Below are 17,317 nucleotides of genomic sequence, written 5' to 3' on the forward strand. Positions count from 1 at the left end.
TTAATAAAACATTCCCTGACCGGTTAGACCTCATTAACCAGCCTATATAATGCGTAACTCACTAGTAATCACCAGCTAATGTGCAACTTGCTGCAGGAACCAGTGAATGAACGACCTCAAAAGTGTGGCTCCGACACAGAAGTGGAGCGCAAGTAGAGGAACAGGAATTTTAACACGACCAGGAGAGGAACAGCTGTTTTTTTCCACTCGTAGCGCCGCGAAGCACACGGAGAAAGTCGGCCACTGTTTAATGCCACCATAACATTATTCCTCCGTTTTAAACTCAACTACATCAAATAACAAACATCCCCTCGAACGTAGTTCCGGCCCCGGCGAGATCTCATCTAAAGTGGCTCCAAGGCCTTCGTATCTGGGGAGGAAGGAGATGTTTGGGCCGTGCTAGGCTAATTTACTGAACAAACAAACAGATAAACAAACAGGGCCAAGCAGCTTGTGTAAATAAATAAATAAATCACGGGCTTGCCACTCAGTCACACAGCGGTGCGACGGAGGAAGGATTGAGCAACTCCTAGACGCATTTAGAGTAAATGCTGTCTGGCTGTATGTCTCACTTCTCATTCAGTCCTCGGATGGCGTTGGGAAATATACATCCGTGATTAGTCTAATATCTTGTGACCAAAGGCGTGATAGCGGGGGAACACAAAGTGTAGGCGAGCTTACTGTAATCAATGATTCAACGGGACAGTTCTCACACGAGAGCAACTGTTTACTGGCTGAAGCTCCAAAACGTACAGAAAGAACATAAAAAAGTGCCTCCGGAGCCAAAAACAAGAGGAAACACAAACAGAAGAAGACAATCAGACGACACGGTTGCATAACACACTCAACTTATCTGCTCCTGCCCAAGTTAAAACATGTGTTTCAATTAAAAACTGTCTAGGAAATCTGTAGCTGTATCTTCCACTCGGAGCACATCCTGTGCTTCTCCTTCTGAGGTCACCGGCTACGTGCACAAAAACAGGAAGTGCATGATTGAGTTATTTGGAGGCTTATCCTGAGCAAGTCTGTATTTATGGCCGCTGGGTTGATTAGTTCAAAGAGAAGACTCGTGCAAAAACAAATATCTGTGCGTTCTATCAGTGTTGCCAGTAAAAGACGCAGTGGTTAGATGCTTTGTGCGTTAGGAGATATTTGCATCGCCTGTGTGGGAGCTGTGTCATGGCCTGTGTCTGTTGTGTTTGTATATCTGTAGGGCTTTGTGTAGCAAATGGTGGTGAGGAGTTTACAGAAATGACCTGCAAAGGAAAAGGCAGAAAAAATAAAGGGAAGGGAAACCTTCCTGAGCGTCAGAAACTTATCTTGTGACGCCTGCTGGGTATTGTTTCACTTGCAGTTTAGGAAGGTTCACAAGAAAAAGAAAAAAAATGTCAAGAAGCTAAATGATGCTGTTGTTTGGAGGTAATTCGACTGAATCGACGGTAACACAAAAGGTCGCGTCTTACCGCAGTGTTACTCTTACGTAGGTTCTGTTATGGATCGAGATTTCATTTCCTAATTTATTAAAAGGACAAATGTTTAATGGTGGCATTGTGGTCTCAGAGCAGGAAACAGGAGAGCTGTGTAAAGTTGGATCCACATTCTCTGAGCAGCAGCAGGAACATGTGACCTTGGATCACCCCAGCTACTTTATTTGAGATAAGACATGCCAGGTCATCAAACTGAGTTTCATCTTTTATCTGTGGCAGTCATGCACCCCGAGTCAGTGCCTTACCGAGTTAAGACAACAGTAACAACATTTGTAAAAGAGGCTAATCTGACTCCAGCGTACACACTGTACACAACTTTCTCCAAGATCTTTTAATGATAACAACAACAGCCAGAGGGTCAGAACCGCCTGCTTACAGCCAAAGGTGAGAGGTCACAATGTGAATGCTGTGCTGAGATGTGAGGCCGCGGCCTGACACAGGAGCTGATGAGACTGTTTATCTTCCTCTCATCTGTGTGGAGGATCGGAGCATTCGTTCAGTATCCAGTCGTCCTCCTTCTCACGCATACGGACTCACAAGTGGCGTGAACGGCGTTATACATTGCAAAACACTACCAACAAAGGGACTGAACTTACAGCGGCTAGAATCAATGTTTTTTATGTGGATACATCACAAGACTACTTGAAACGGGACGTTTGTGGGAAAGAATTATCCACCGGGGTATGAAATTACTTTTCAGATTCTTCTGGTTTGCTCTCACTGCTCTCATTGGTGTCCTATTGGGTAACATCAGTGAACTGATTTCAGTGAAACAAGACACATCGACGCTAAAAAAATTCAGTATGCATGCTAACAGTGACAAGATGCGGATGGCATGCAAGCATTTTCTTCTGCAGCGTTAACTCTGGATTAGCATGTTTGCATGGAAACATTTGCTTGATTAGCATGAATGATAAGACATGTACTAAACAAAATTAAATTGCGATGTCGCGGTGGTGCCAGTTGACGGGTTTTTTTTTAAATTTATTATAGACTTCTTCTCAGTTTGTAAACAATGTGAAGTTTTTTGAGGGGTGGGGCTTAATTGGAGGCAAAACATCTCAAACACTACAGCTTGTAAACACCACAAGAATGGCAAGAATGAATGAGGGAAACACATATTTCAGAGAATATACTAATACACTCACTCCCCGAGACCGTGAGTGTTATTTTAAAAAGTTGACTGTGACTGATGGGACTATATTCACCGATCCCAACACTCTCACGGACAGAATGGACGACACAGAGGAGACAAAGTCTGGTCAAATGAAGCCTCTCCAACCAAGACGTGACCAGAAGTAAGTGGAACCACTGTGGAGGGTAACGTCGTAAATGCAACTTCTGCTTGGACACCCCTGAAACATATAACTAATGTTGAGTTAGCTAGCGGTTAGCATTAGCTGATCACCTTAACGGTATTTCAGTCACAATTTAGTCTAACGTTATCCAGGCTGAAACTGATGATGCATTACATATTAATCTTATTTCATATTAAGTGTCATTTCTTTTAGTTGCTAAAGTATGTGATAAAACTTCAAGTTTTCAATTTTTGGCCACCAAAAATACAGCAAGACGACATTTTTCGTGCTTGACAGTGACAGTGTTCACCTTAAGCTTTGCTCTGTTTCGCCTCCAGCTAACGCCATGACATTACAGTGGCGTAGGCCATGATAGTCAATCCTGAGGGAAACACAAATGTATGTATCAAATTGTGTAGAAATCCATAATTGTTCAATAGTCATTACAGGAGGAAAGGAAAGAAAAGGCATTTTAAGTTACCAGCTTGCGGTCTGCAACATAAATTAAATGCCTATTATGCAGAACACACGCTGTAGCTGGTGTAGATGTGACTATAAATCAGGTTTAACAGTCTATATCGAGGCTACACTCTGTGGGATCTGAGATAAAATTAGCGTGCACTGTGATAGGATTAGCACTGGATCAGTGGTGCCGACCAAAAACAGAGCAACAACCGACTAACATATTCAAAGGTGAGGCAGAAAACAACCCAACATGACAGCTGATTTTGCTCCACATTTACCAGATCTATGAAGCAGACAAATGTTTGGTTACAAGTCTGCACTACCAGTTGGTTAATTGGTGATAAAATGGGTAACAGAATTTAATGACCCACAAGGGAAATTGCTTGGTTACAGAAATGTAGTTCGACATAGAGGAACACTCTTAAAAACCACAAGAAAACAGAAAGATTAAGTATATTAATCAGTTGCAGAACGTGCAGTTAGTTGTAAGTCATTACATTGCTGTGCAGGGTGCAAGGGTTTATTCAGCAAAGCTAGGCAAAAAGCTAACCGCCATAATGATCCTAAGCAAAGGAAACTGATGGCTAAGGCTAGATATACTCTCTTACGTCCTATGTTGTATTTACGCAGAGCCTAGCAGAGCAGTTATAGTTATAGATGTGACATGTAACCATAAATCAGATTTAACTGTCTACATCTGATCTAAATCCTTATGCTAGGCATACTTGGCAAAAATTGCTGCTAGAAATAGTGTAACCTACATCCTGCTTTCATGACTTTCACTCTTTAACACCTAAGCCTCCAAATGACCTTCTGGAGTTGTGTGTGAAGTGCTTTTGCCTATTTTTCCAAAACTACCAGAACTTTCAATAGACCCCTTCATGGCCTAAGTCTCTTTGATGTCACGGCATTAGCTGGAGGCAAAACAGAGGAAAGCTTGAGGCGAACACTTTCAACCGTGAAAACGCCGTCTTGCTGTATTTTTGGAGCCAAAACAGAAATATCAAAAACATTAACTTGAAGTTTTATCACATAGCAGCCGTTGCCAGTCATAGACAACTTCAGTTTGGCTTTGGCGTTTAAAAGAGAGGATTGGAGTGAGAGAAATCATCAACAAACAGACACTTCTTATGAGATAAGATTAATATGTAACGCATCATCAGTGTCAGTCTGGATAACGTTATGGGTAAATAAATTGTGACTGAAAGTTACAAGTTACATTAAGTTAATCATTATTTTGGATATTGTTGTTACAATGTTAATGCTAATGCTAAACGCTAGCTACCTCAACATTAGTTGTATGTTTCAGGGGTGTCCAAGCTGAAGTTGCTTTACTACATTACCCTCCACAGTGGTTCCACTAACTTCTTGTAATATTTTTGTTGGAGAGGCTTCACTTGATAAAGACAGACAGAGGTTAAATTAATCATTATTTGAAGGACTCTTGATACATGCTAATGCTAACCGCGAGCTAATGCTAACCGCGAGCTAACGCTACCTTAGTTATATGTTTGAGGGGTGTTCAAGCAGAAGTTGTATTTACTACGTTATCCTCCAGTGGTTCCACTTCTTGTAATATTTTTGTTGGAGAGGCTTCACTTGATAAAGACAGACCAGAATTCGTCCCCTCAGTGTCCTCCTTTGGTTAAATCATCCATCCAGCGAGTCAGAGTGTAGGGGTCGGTGAGTATAGTCTCATCAGTCAGAGTCAAATTTTTAAAATAACACTCATGGTCTCGGGCAGTGAGTGTATTAGTATATTCTCTAAAATATGCGTTTCCCTCGTCCATTCTTGCCAAAACAGTCCGTTGATTTATGCTAACCGCCGTTTTCAAGCTATGACGTTCGAGATGTTTTGCCTCCAGTTAAGCCCCGCCCCTCAAAAAACTTCACATTGTTTACAAACTGTGAAGGGGTCTATATATAGCAGTTATTTACAATTCACACCGCGTTATAAGAGAGCAGCATGATATATTACCATAACGACGCCACATTGGCTGTAAAGTGCAACGTCTCAACTTTTAGTTAGCGTTGGCGCAAACGAGGACGTAATGACAGTAATTCAAAGTGCGCTTGTGAACATGTGTCACCAGCAGTGTTGCCACATTATCGTACCAGAGGTTTAAAATTACTGTATTTTGAGGAATATTATCGTACACACCCGATTTGCTGTTGCTCAGGACCATCTGCTACGGTGAAACATTACCACAGACCATATAGCATAGCTGCTAATGCAGGTTTACCTTCCAATAAACTAACAGCACCATTTGTGTTTGCTAATCCCCATCTATTGAAGAGGTCAAATTATCGTACTTTGTGGTACAGAGAGTGAGATTATCATACAAATACGATAATTATCGTACATCTGGCAACGCTGGGCACCGGCTACACATTCAGGGTTAATTCTTTCCGTATGATGAAACGAAATATTGTTATTAATTATTAAAATTGCAACTTCTCCAAGTAATCTTTAAAACGGCATAGTTTCTTCAGATGATATATGAAGAAAAAAGGAACAGATGTTATTTAAAGAGTTCCTTTAAGTGTCCTTAAAACAATGACCCCTTAGTACCAATGGAAAAAAAAAAAAAAAAAGGAATCAGCTCATGCCAAGTTCCTAAAGTCATTTGACAAAAGAAGACAGATGGCGTGGGAGTTCCTGGCAAAATATACTGGAAATATACTGTCAAGTGTCTTATTGTCAGACCAGTTAACACTTCCTAACACACATACTGAGGTTGGAGGTGTTTGCTTTTTAGCTAGAAAAAAAAAGAAAGAAGAAGAAACAGAAGAAAGGTGGGGTTAAAAGCCGACCTGATGAGAGAAAGTAAAAGCACAGGGAGAAGAGCAAGCGGAGGCATGAGAGGGGAAAAGCTCGCCGGCCGGTTTTGTCTGGTTGAAGTTGGCTGTATATTAACACGGTGGATTATGACCGGGTGAGGAATGCTCGTCTTTGTTGAAACCCCTTCGAGGTGATGTCATCAGTACTTTCCCTGGCACCACCTGGGTAGGATCCACGGGAGGGGCCTGGCTGGCGTCGAGCTGCAGCAGCAGCAGCAGCAGCAGCAGCAGTGATCATGCCGCTGCTGTAATGTGGCCTGATTAGTCACCTGATTCTGCTTTTCTTCTTTTTGTTTTTTTTTCTTTTTTCTCAAGCATTTTTCGACAGACGGCAGGCTTCAGTCAGCAGGGCTGCAGATTAGCTGCCGGGTGAACTGTGTAAACACGCTGACAAATGTGTGTGTTTGTGCGAGCCACGCACTGGAATGTGAGTGGGTGTCGGTGTCTGTATTCTTTTGTTTACACTGTGATTTAGGAAAGAAACGCCTTGAATAAATAATACATAACGCCGATCAGCCGTAACATTATGACCCCTCCTTACGGCTTTTTTTTTTACCATTTCCTGTATTTAACAACATAAATCACTGCAAAATCTGGCCAGCTGAATATGCACACACACACATATATAGATACATACACACATACACAGATCAGGCATAACATTATGACCACCTTCCTCATATTGTGTAGGTCCTTGTGACTCCAAAATAGTTCAACAATGAACGGACATGGGCCATCTGAGGGTGACCTGTGACATCTGGCAACACAGTGTTGTTAGTGGGGGGGGGGGGCTTTGGGTGCTATAGATTAAAGGGAGGGGCCTCTGTGGATCATCCTGTAAAAATCTGGAGGCCAGGTCAAGATCTTGTGCCGTTCTTCATGTTGTTTTTTTTGTTGTTGTTTTTTGAGTTCCTAAACCCTTTTAAATTGTCACAGGATGGTCATAATGTTATGCCTGATCGGTGTGTATCAGGGCAAATGGATGCCAAATAATAATAATAATAGTAAAAAAGAGCCCAGGTATCAATAAATAAATACAAAACTTTACACTGAAAGATGCAACAAACAAGTGGAGCCAGAAGAAATAGTAAGTTGAGACTGAGGTGCTGTTCTTCGTGTTTTTTCAAGTTGTTCCTAAATTGTTTTTTTGTCAGGTGGCTGCCATCATGGAGCGTCATTGCTGTGGGGGTGGAGGTCTAACAAACATCCACAACAATGGATCCCAGGTCTAAAAGGTTCCCAGCAGAATTAAAATGCATCATCACAAATGGCTAGAAGTCATTCACGTCCGTCTCCCGTCGGTGGTCATAATGTTATGCCGGATCGGTGCACGAGCGTGAGTGAGCGAAGGTGATTTAAAACAGAGGTTGAGGGTTCGTGCAGCGTTTCGCCCGTGGTGTCTGGCGGGGACAGAAAGCGAGACACCGCGGCTTAAGGAGCCCCAGCAGAAAGAGAGCGTGCTGGAAAAAGAGGGTGAGAGGGAATTAGAGGACGACTCGTGGCAGAACCACAGTGCTGATGTTAGCTGTCTGATCCACTGAGAGACAGTTGGCAGCCGACTGTCTACCCGCCGCAAATGTACAGTAATTTAAAGCATGCGACGTGACGCCGTGCCCTCTGAGCCCCCACCACCCACCCACCCACTCACTCTCTCAGTCTCTCACTCTCTCTTTCCTCAAACACACACTCTGTGAGAGCAACAAATGCACCGAGAGCTCCATTCCACGTGATGCAATTATTCACAGTTCCATGGCAAATTTTGGCTGAGGGTAATCTCATAACTAAATGGCATGGCGCCGTTTGCAAAGAAGAAGAAGAAAAGAAGAAGGGGGGAAAAAAAAAGATCTTCAAAACAACTTTGCAGGAATTCAGCTTGGATTTACTGCAGCCGGAGTTTGTACGGACAGCGCAGTAATTACAATACACTCACAGTGAGATTCAATCAATTAAGGTCTGGAGTGACTTCTGTTTTGAATGCATTCAGAAAAAAGAAACTTTCTTCTTCTTCTTCTTCTTTCTCTCGGCGTCTTTCTGAACGGGGCTGGGAGGAAGGAAACGAAGCGGCCGCGCATATATATACAAACGGGCCGAGGAACCTGGAGACAGAGAACAGTTGAGAGCTGGTGAAAGGAAAACAAGATTCCAACTTTTGTAGGTTAGTTCTCATGAGCTTCACATGACTTGCATTTAGTCCCTTCTCTCACCCTCCCTCCCTCCCTCTCTTCATTCCCTTCTCTTTTCTCCCTCTGTGCTAAGCACTCACCCTCCCTCCCTCCTTTCCTCCGCCACTTCCCACCCTACAACCCCCTCCCCTCTCCCTCCCCTCTCCCTCCCCTCTCCCTCCCCTCCCCATCCCCACTCCGTCTCTCTCTTCTCGCGCAGCACATAGACTTCCTGTGTGTCCTGGCCTGAATGGTATGCGCATGGAGTGGGTGTCTGGGAGGCCTTTCATCCGGCATGGAAAGAAAAGACAAGTCAAGAGAGAGAGGAAGAGAGAGGGAGACAGGGTGAAAAAAAAAAAAAAAAAAAAAAAAAAAAGGAAAGTGAGAGAAGAGAGTCATCTTTAATCCGTTTGAGTCAGAGCAGTTGTCCAGAGGCGAGCGAGAGAGAGCGGGGTGGGGCGCGTTATAGGGGGGGGGGGGGGAGCGAGGGTGAGGGCTGTGCCAGGGTCTGGAGGGGAAGAGGGAGGCCTGCTGGGAGGGGGGTGGAGGAGGGCGGAGGGGTGGGGGGCTGTCAGCCTTTCCTGGGACAGATGACATCCGGCCGGGACACGGTTCGCATGGCTGGGTGTCGACGCTAAAACCAGAATAGATAAAAATTAACTCGTCGTTCACGCTCTGCGGTGTGAAGAAGAAGAAGAAGAAGAAGAAGAAGAAGGTTAATGAAATGCACATCAGGCAGAAAATAAAAAAATAAAAAAAAGAATCTCAGTCTTGCAGTCTCTCAGCTGAACGCTGAGGCCTGTCAGACCGGGGGTGTAACAGGCCTCGCTGGACCCACACTGTGGAGGGCCACAGACCCGAGAGGTGGCCTCATGTCGTGTGTGTTTGTGTATGTGTGTGTGTGTGTTTGCACATGCGCACAAGGTGAATGTCACGGCGTGCCCAGACAAGATAAGCCTCAATGAGAAGACAGCGCACAGTGCCACCTGCTGTTTGGATCCGGGTTTGACTTGAGTCACTTTTACGGCTCCTTCTGTCCTGTTTGGTTTTTTGTTGGAAGGTGGAAGTTTAGAAAATATTCAACTTGTAACAGAAGTGGATTTATTTATTATTTAAGGCCAGATACAACAGATGAATAGGGTTAACATTTTAACTAACAGGTATCACCATGAAACTTCTCCAGTTGATTAATTACATAAATACAAGATTGTTTTTGTATTACAAGTTTTCTGTGAATTTATATTTAAATATGCAAATGATGAGTTATCTAGTTAAATATGCACTCATTTGCATACACATCCAGAACAGAAATCTGAATAACGGCTAAAGTGAGGCTCAAAATTCTTGTTTCATTTTGTTACCATATTAGATTTCCAGGTATTTACAGAGGGAATGTAAATAGCTGCAGGATGTAGTTAGGAATAAATCTGTAAAGTTTGGTGTGTGTTAGTGCTACTCAAGTGGCAGAGAAGTAGAAAAACTCATTTTGACCAAACAGCATTTAAAGTTTTACATTTTAAAATCCTGTACATTTTTATTGGAAACCACTAAGAACCAAACCAGATGAGCTCAAATCCTTCAAAACACATCATATAATTATATCAACATGTATAATATCAAAATATCACATTACCTTCGTCACCTTCGTCTTAAGACAATTTACGGCCGGATGAACTCAGATGACTCTGGCTTCCTCTCTCCTCTCCTTCATCGGTCTTTTCCTTTGACTTTTCTTGCTAATTTGATCTAATGTTCATCTTAGAAAAGACTCCAGATAAACACAGACCAGCAGAATATCTGGTCACGTGACACTTTTGAACCAGTCATGTTGTCAGAAATGGACACCAACCAATGAGAGTTCACGTTTGGCTTCCGATCGGCCTTTCTACCTTCATGATTGGCTGCCAATAAAAGGATATGACCATATTTGGATGTGACAGACTTCTGCAGGATTAAAAGAGCTTCACAACAGTAGCTGATATACCGGGGTAGAGATGAGGCTCACAGTAAAAACTTGACTTTTAGTGAGTTAAGGACTAAATAAGGGGTGCAACACAGACAAAGTGTAGTGAAGTGAACCTAAATGTGCATTTTGACGGCTTTTTTTTTTTAAACTAGTTTGATAGAAGACATGTTGAAGAAGCAAAATGAAGCAAAATAGCAAAAAATGATTACAGTGAACTTAAATAAGACATTATATTCCCAGTGTGTTCATTCTGCTTCTGTTAAAATGCCAGAGGCTTCAGATCTTCCCACAACGCAGAGAAAAAAAAAAAAAAAAAAAACAGAGCAGCGTGTCATGAGTTGAACAGCTTTACATATTCATTAGTTTGAGGAACAACAGTTAATAGTGGTGAGACACATGATTCAAGACACAGTCAGAATTTTATATAATTAGCCTGTTTCTGTGTATTAAACAGCAGCCTTATTATGCACATACAGAAGGAGGATTTATAAAGTTTCCAAATGATTAATGTTTGTTTTATAATTCAGTGGGAACTTGAGATATGAATTAATTAACTCCAGTGTTAGATTTATAGTCTCAGCTTAGTGAAGCATCTGGCCCCATGTGTTTGCTGCATCTTTCAGGGTAAAGTTTTATATTTATTTATTTATTCATTTATTCCTTTATTTATTTTGTATTGTGTGGTATCTATTTGCTCTGGTAAACACTGACCAGGCATAACATTATGACCACCTTGTGTCATAATGTTATGTCTGATCAGTGTGAAGCTTGTTACTCTTTTTAACTATTAAAAAAAATTATCTGAAATGAAACTCTTAATCTTCCACTGCATATTTATTTCAACACAATACAGCATGTACAGTTTCAAAATGGCTAAACTTTTAAAAACAAACAAAAAAATAAATAAAGAAATCAAGAACAGGGCATCAGGGAACGTCAGCAGCGCTAAGCAGTATGGCTGTCACACTTTTCCTACCTTTCCTTAACACTAACATTCATTTAGCTCAAATGTTCAGTAAAACATATTGAAATGTTTTTGTCTTTTTTTTTTTTTTCGATTAAACACACACAGATGCAATAAATTATACAGGTAACCTGTGAGGAATAAATACCGAACACAACAGACGGATTATGAGAATTAGATTTAAAGTCGCAGAAGAAGAAGAAGAAACAACCAAAAGAACATAGTAACAACATTAAAGTTCCAAATGAGCAGATTTAATCGCACTTCCACCGATCAGGCGTAACATTATGACCACCTTCCAAATATTGTGTAGCTCTCCCTTGTTACTTCTCCTGTCAGTGGTCATAATGTTGTGGCTGATCGGTGGAGGTAACCATCTTTTTTTTTTTTTTTTTTTTTTTAAAGCAATGCAGATCTTAAGATATCACACCAAAGTCTGTAGAAGCTGTAGCACAGGGCTGGGATTTCCAAATAAACGTGGTCGTGGATAAAGTTCCCGGGACGTCACAGACAACAGGTTTAAATGCTTCTCAGGAAACAACCTCTGCAGCTTGCATATAACACATGAAGTGTAACAATAAAAACATTCTGGTCACACTTTCTGATGACGCACACGAAGAGGCACGGTTAGTCGGAAAACTGATTTTCTTTTGTGATGCACGACGCTGACAAAGCTCATCAGTTTCCCTTATTTTCATGTTGTATGAGTGCAGCTGGCTTGCAAGGGAAAAACAAATCCTGCATAAAATGTGATCAGTATTAGTAGGAAAAGGAGGTATATGTTGGGTGTGGAGTGGACTCCCTGGGATCAGAGAGTTTTGGAGTCGAAGCCCAAAAAAAAAATCTTCAACGTCGGTATCAGATTTGCACAGCGAGGCCGGTTTTCCTCCCCTCTCTAGGAATCAGGGAGGGTTCACAGGTCGGCGGCTGAAGATGGAGAACGCAGGAGGAGCCCGGCGCGAGGAAACGTGGCCGCCGTCCGCTGGCAGGTGTTCGGCCGGGGTTTGTGGCGCCGGGACAACATTTCCATCATCCCCGCTCTTTAAATGCATCTGGTAATTTGGTTGCTCAGTAGACCATCAGCTTCCCTGCATCTACTGCCGCATTCTGATCCCCGCTGCTCAGTGGGAAGGTTGTCAGGAGGAATTTCGCTGGTTCAACCTTTTCTTTTTTCTTTTTTTTCTTGGTTTACTTTCAAGGTTCAAGGCAGACGAACGGTGCCAGAGAAAAAGCTCTCGTCAGTCAAAACCCATGTCTTTGCATTTATTTCTCATTAATTCCTGCATATATATAAATAAACATTTTTCTTTTTTTTTTTTGCCTCTCCTCCTGTCTTTAATGAATTCTCCTGGCTTTGATTTTTTTTTTTTCCTCTAAGAAGTCTCAGCTGCTGCAGTGGAGTGCTGCATAGCATTTCTTGAGCTCAGATCCATCTGCAAATTCAATAAGAAGTTAAAGACAAATCTGAGTTGATGAGAGATCTTTGCCACACGGGCGCTTGTAGAGGACACAGGACATATTCTGTGCTTCAGCAGAACCGGGCCAAGTCATTTTCAAGGAGTCAGGCTCGGGGAATGATGGTACGTCAGTGGGATATGTTGCAGGTAATAGCCCGGGAAATCGAAGACGTCTCCTGACTCGTCTCTTTCGAGAGCAATAATCGTGTTTTTCTTTCCAAGAAAAGCAAAGTTTGGCACCATTCGCTCCCCTACTAGACCTTGGATAGGTAAAACTGTACTTTCAGGTGGAACTGTGGGAGAGATTCAGCTCTGGGCGTCTAAACGTTTGGTGGAAAATCTTGTGCATGTGTTACTGGAAGCGGCAGTCGCTGAAGAAAGGAGTCAAAAAGTCACTGTACTGTCAGTAAAATTTGAACCCTTAACATAAAACCTCTTACAGCATAGTTCTTTTCCCTTTCTCCACTGGAAATATAAAAAAATATTAGCAATTACAGTGTTTATCTAAGCAGTTTCTGCAGAATAGAATAGTGGAAATCTGTAAATACTTCATTAGCGGCTATGCTAATGAAGTATTTATTAGTATTATTGCAGGATCTGTATAGTTAGCATAGCTTAACATGATGTTAAATATTTAGCTCTAGAGTCTCAGGTTTGAATAAATTGTCGGTCTAAACTGAGAGTAAACTGAGAAAATCTATCGCAATTTATCTACACAAAACCATTAGCTGCAGCACAAGTTACATTAACCCACTCGACGACAGATCACAAGCTCAGAGCTCAGATTTTGCGATCCCAGAGCGGCCGTCTGTTTAAGTGATCTAACTCAACATGTGACGAGAAGAGGTCTCCACGTGAGTCAGTCTCCTCCAGGAACAAATGTGTGAGCAGGCAGCATACACTGCACATACTGTGGTATTTGGTGCGCGCACAACGACAAAGGCTCGCTGATAAGACTGCAGGTTTGCATTAACTCCAGTTTGATCACTGGGTAGTCACGACTCTGAGCGGTTGAATATCTAAGAACGTTTCAAGAAACGCAGCTTTCTCGGCATCTGAATCCTTGAAAACCAGTTTGGGAAATTCCCTTATTTGAGCCAGCGGTTGGTTAGCTTAGCTTAGCATAAAGATTGCACTGCATAAACCATTCACACTGTGGTTTTGGAGCACAATAAGGGAGACTCTGACCATTACCATCTTGGCAACGCTAGACTCCATATAAATCCTGGTTAGACCATAAATGGTCAAAGAAGTGGGACCATAAGTGGATGTAGCTAGCTAGCTAGCTCAAAGATGCCACGACCTCCACCTGTACAGTTGTCATCAATGAAGAAATTATCTATAGAGGCCAAACCAGTTATTGTATCAGCATGTTATTTGTATTAGACATGTAACATGGAGCTTGGGAGTGACTTGATTTTGGAACCAGCCTCAAGTGGTCATTTGTAGTTTTTGCAGGTGTGAGTTAGCTTAATTTGCTTCCTGATTCAACCGTTGACTGTATATATATATATATGGACAACACGTCCCCACTTCCTGCTTTGCTTTGGTCAAACTGACACTAGTTTCAGACAGGAGTCACATGGAGCCATGATATCCGTGACCCGACCACACTTCCTCCAGACCCACTTGCATTTTCATTTAATTAATAGCTTATGACCTGTACTGCAGCCAGCCACCAGGGGGAGCTCTACTTGCTTTGGCTTCACTTTAGAGGCGCTGTTACTGTCAATCTTTACACAGTCTATGGATTCAAAACAAGCGGCAACCTCTGGGTCTAAGCGATGAAGCCCCATGCATCAATGCAAGAAACTGCAGTTCATCAAGTGGCCGCTTGAGGCTCCAAAACGGAGCAAATCCCCATAGACCCCCATGTTAAAAAACCCAACTTTTCAGCAATATTAAACATGTTTACAGCCTGGTACAAAGAGCGGTTTTGGTCTCAATTGTTTATTTCACTATTAATGACAACTGTACCACTTCGGCCTTCAACTAGATCAAAGCAATGCACGTGCAATAATCCGCCACGTTCGTCCTTGACGTCTTCTCGAGAATATCACTTTATTTGGGTCTCGTTTTTTTTTTTTTTTTTCCATACAGCTTTAATGATTTCTCCACTGTACCTGATATGAGCACAAGCACATGAAAAGAGAGCGCTAACACAAGAGTTCAACACAAAGTCACTTTTATTAAGGTCAGAGGCAGGTGGAGCAACTGAACGTCGGGATCGTCCTGACCGAGATATCTTTACGAAGCGGGCGCCGAGAGCGAGCGTTGCTGAGGCGTTTTTCCAGATATCGACGTCCGGTCGTTTGGCGGTCGGTGCAGGCGACCCCGAGGAAGGCAGCTCCAGTCAAGCCACACGTCAATTGTCAAACTTTAAATTAAAAAAAATCAAGAAAAAAAAAAAATGAAGTCTCGAGGGGTGGGGGGGATCTTGTATTAACACACTATACTTCACCAGAGCTAGCACTTTGCAGGGTATGTAATGTTCCCACTCGTCACACAGTGAAACATTAATTTTCCTCCAAATTAAGCAGATATATAGACATTAAGGGGACGTGGGTTCACCTCCGGATGAGACACAGATCAGACGGGTGAGTTGTCCTCCTCTGCGGTTCTTAATGACGATGTGCGTGTCTGGGCTGAGGATGTTCATGTGTCCATGAGGGCGATCCTTAAAATGTGATCCATGTGATTCATGTTGGTGCGAATGCGTTTAGCATGTGGACATCATTAGGTCCCTTAAAACACTTAATCACTGCAGCAGACACTCTCGGTTACTGTCTCTTCTCACAGTATGGACAGGATGTTCTCACCAAATTAATTAATTCTTTGCTTCCTGTTGTTTTTTTTTCTTTCTTTTTTTTTTTTTTAAATCTAACTCCAGCAGAAAGAGACACAGAAAGCAGAAAAAGAAGAATAGGAGAGTTTTTTTTTTAAAAAAAATGGCAAATTAATGACGTTACACTTAACATTTCCACAGCCCGGTGGATTGTTTGAGGGCACATCACCAGCGTTTCATTGGCATTCTGTTTAACCGTCCTCCACACAGAGCCTTTCTAAACTCCTTGAGTACAGGTTATCAGTCCTCCGACGTGTCGGGAGTTGACATTTCTCTTTCAAAGACGAGCGTGGGCCGCACTTACGCATGTAGTCCTGCTCAAAATCTGCAGATGCCTGTCAACAACATAAACACTTCTTTGTGATTCTGTTCTGTCTTTAGGGACCATTTGGTTTAGCAGAGGTGTTGCTTTAGTAACAGTCCAAACTTGAGTTTCCCTGCTGTCCACGTCCTCCTCCTCCTCCTCCTCCTCCTCCTCCTCCTCCTCTCTAAAGGTTAGTTAGTACACCTGATCGTCAGCGTTCATGCAGTAAAAGGTCCATCATTATTTTCTGCACATCTGCCCTACCCAAGTTTTGTGAATTCAGAGTCCCTCTCGTCTTTGCCGCAGCTCAAGGTAACCGCTCTGGACGAGTGGACCTTGCCGATCTCCTCGAGGGCGCTCGCCAGAGAGTCCAGGTCTCCCGAGTCCTGGTGCTGGGCTTCCCACAGACTCAGAATCACTGACGATGGGCTCTCCTGACATGCAAAGTAGCACAGGTTCCTACAGGCCGGAGAGAGTTGAATATTGCATTAGAGTGCTGGGTTTTGCATGGCAATGAGTAACAAAGGAGTGTTTGGGTGATGAAGCGATTGCTTTGCTGTTGTTATTATGATAGAAAGGCTAATGAACTTTTCCGAAGCGGTGATTGTGTGATTTAGTACTGCACCTAAATGGGGGTGAAAGGACGCTTTAAACCCAATTTAGGAGCCATTACAGGGGCAACTGGTGGCAACACTGTAAACAATCCAGCTAAAATTAGCTTTTAATGCTAACACCTTTAGCATAAATGGCAGCCGCAAAGATGCTTGTCAGTCACAGAACATACACCGATCTGGCATAACATTATGACCGCCTTATTAATATTGTGAAGGTCTCTCTTGCGCCTCCAAAACAGTTGTGACTCAGATGTAGTGGGGGGGTTTTAGGTCCTATGGGTTGAGGGAAGGGTTTTGTGTGTGGATCATCCCACAGATACTTGATCAGTTTGGGATCTAGTGAATTTGGAGGCTAATTTGGGGAGATGTCTGGTCTGGTCTAGGTGGGTGCTACACGTCTAAGTAACATCCACACGAATGCCAGGTCCAAAAGTTTCCGTGTTAGCGGTCATAATGTTGTGGCTGATCGGTGTATACTTATACAAATTGCTCTAGGTCATTTAGAAATTTAGAAATATTTTTTTTTGTTTGTATTTTTAAGTCTTATTCGAGAGTCTACAGTTACTATTTTTTTAAAAAAAATGCAAGGATTCCCACTGCTTGCTTATATATTTAAATCTCATCGGAACATATCAGTAATAATCTTTGATTAATGATTAAATTCCACAAAAAGTCACAACTCTTTCACCCTCAGTCTGTGCACATGACAACATGGCTCCCACCTCACCGCATTAGTGTTTCTTTATTTATTTCGCATCACACTTTGACAACGGAGCTGAAATGAAACTTTTTTGCACAAGTGTTAAACTCCTGAAGGTGAGAACAGACAAACTTCTCCTGCAGATGAAGATGGAAACGGCTTTGTACTGTCAAACATTTTAACATACATCCCTCTGCAGAGTGAAGGTCAGAAT

At 42.4% G+C, this 17,317-nt stretch overlaps 1 protein-coding gene across 2 annotated transcripts in view; it reads right to left on the reverse strand.

The window, feature by feature from the left end:
• Window positions 1-14,715: 14,715 nt before the first annotated feature.
• The window catches only part of LOC124996606 (netrin receptor UNC5D-like), a 171,626-nt gene continuing 169,024 nt past the window's right edge, over window positions 14,716-17,317 (reverse strand). For both annotated transcript variants that reach the window (XM_047569801.1, XM_047569800.1), the window contains exon 18: window positions 14,716-16,248. In XM_047569801.1, the coding sequence (XP_047425757.1) occupies window positions 16,050-16,248 (199 nt within the window). In that variant the 3' untranslated portion in view covers window positions 14,716-16,049. The remainder of the gene's footprint in view (window positions 16,249-17,317) is intronic.

This window comes from Mugil cephalus, chromosome 19 (genome assembly GCF_022458985.1).
Source record: "Mugil cephalus isolate CIBA_MC_2020 chromosome 19, CIBA_Mcephalus_1.1, whole genome shotgun sequence".
Classification (NCBI taxonomy): Eukaryota; Metazoa; Chordata; class Actinopteri; order Mugiliformes; family Mugilidae; genus Mugil; species Mugil cephalus.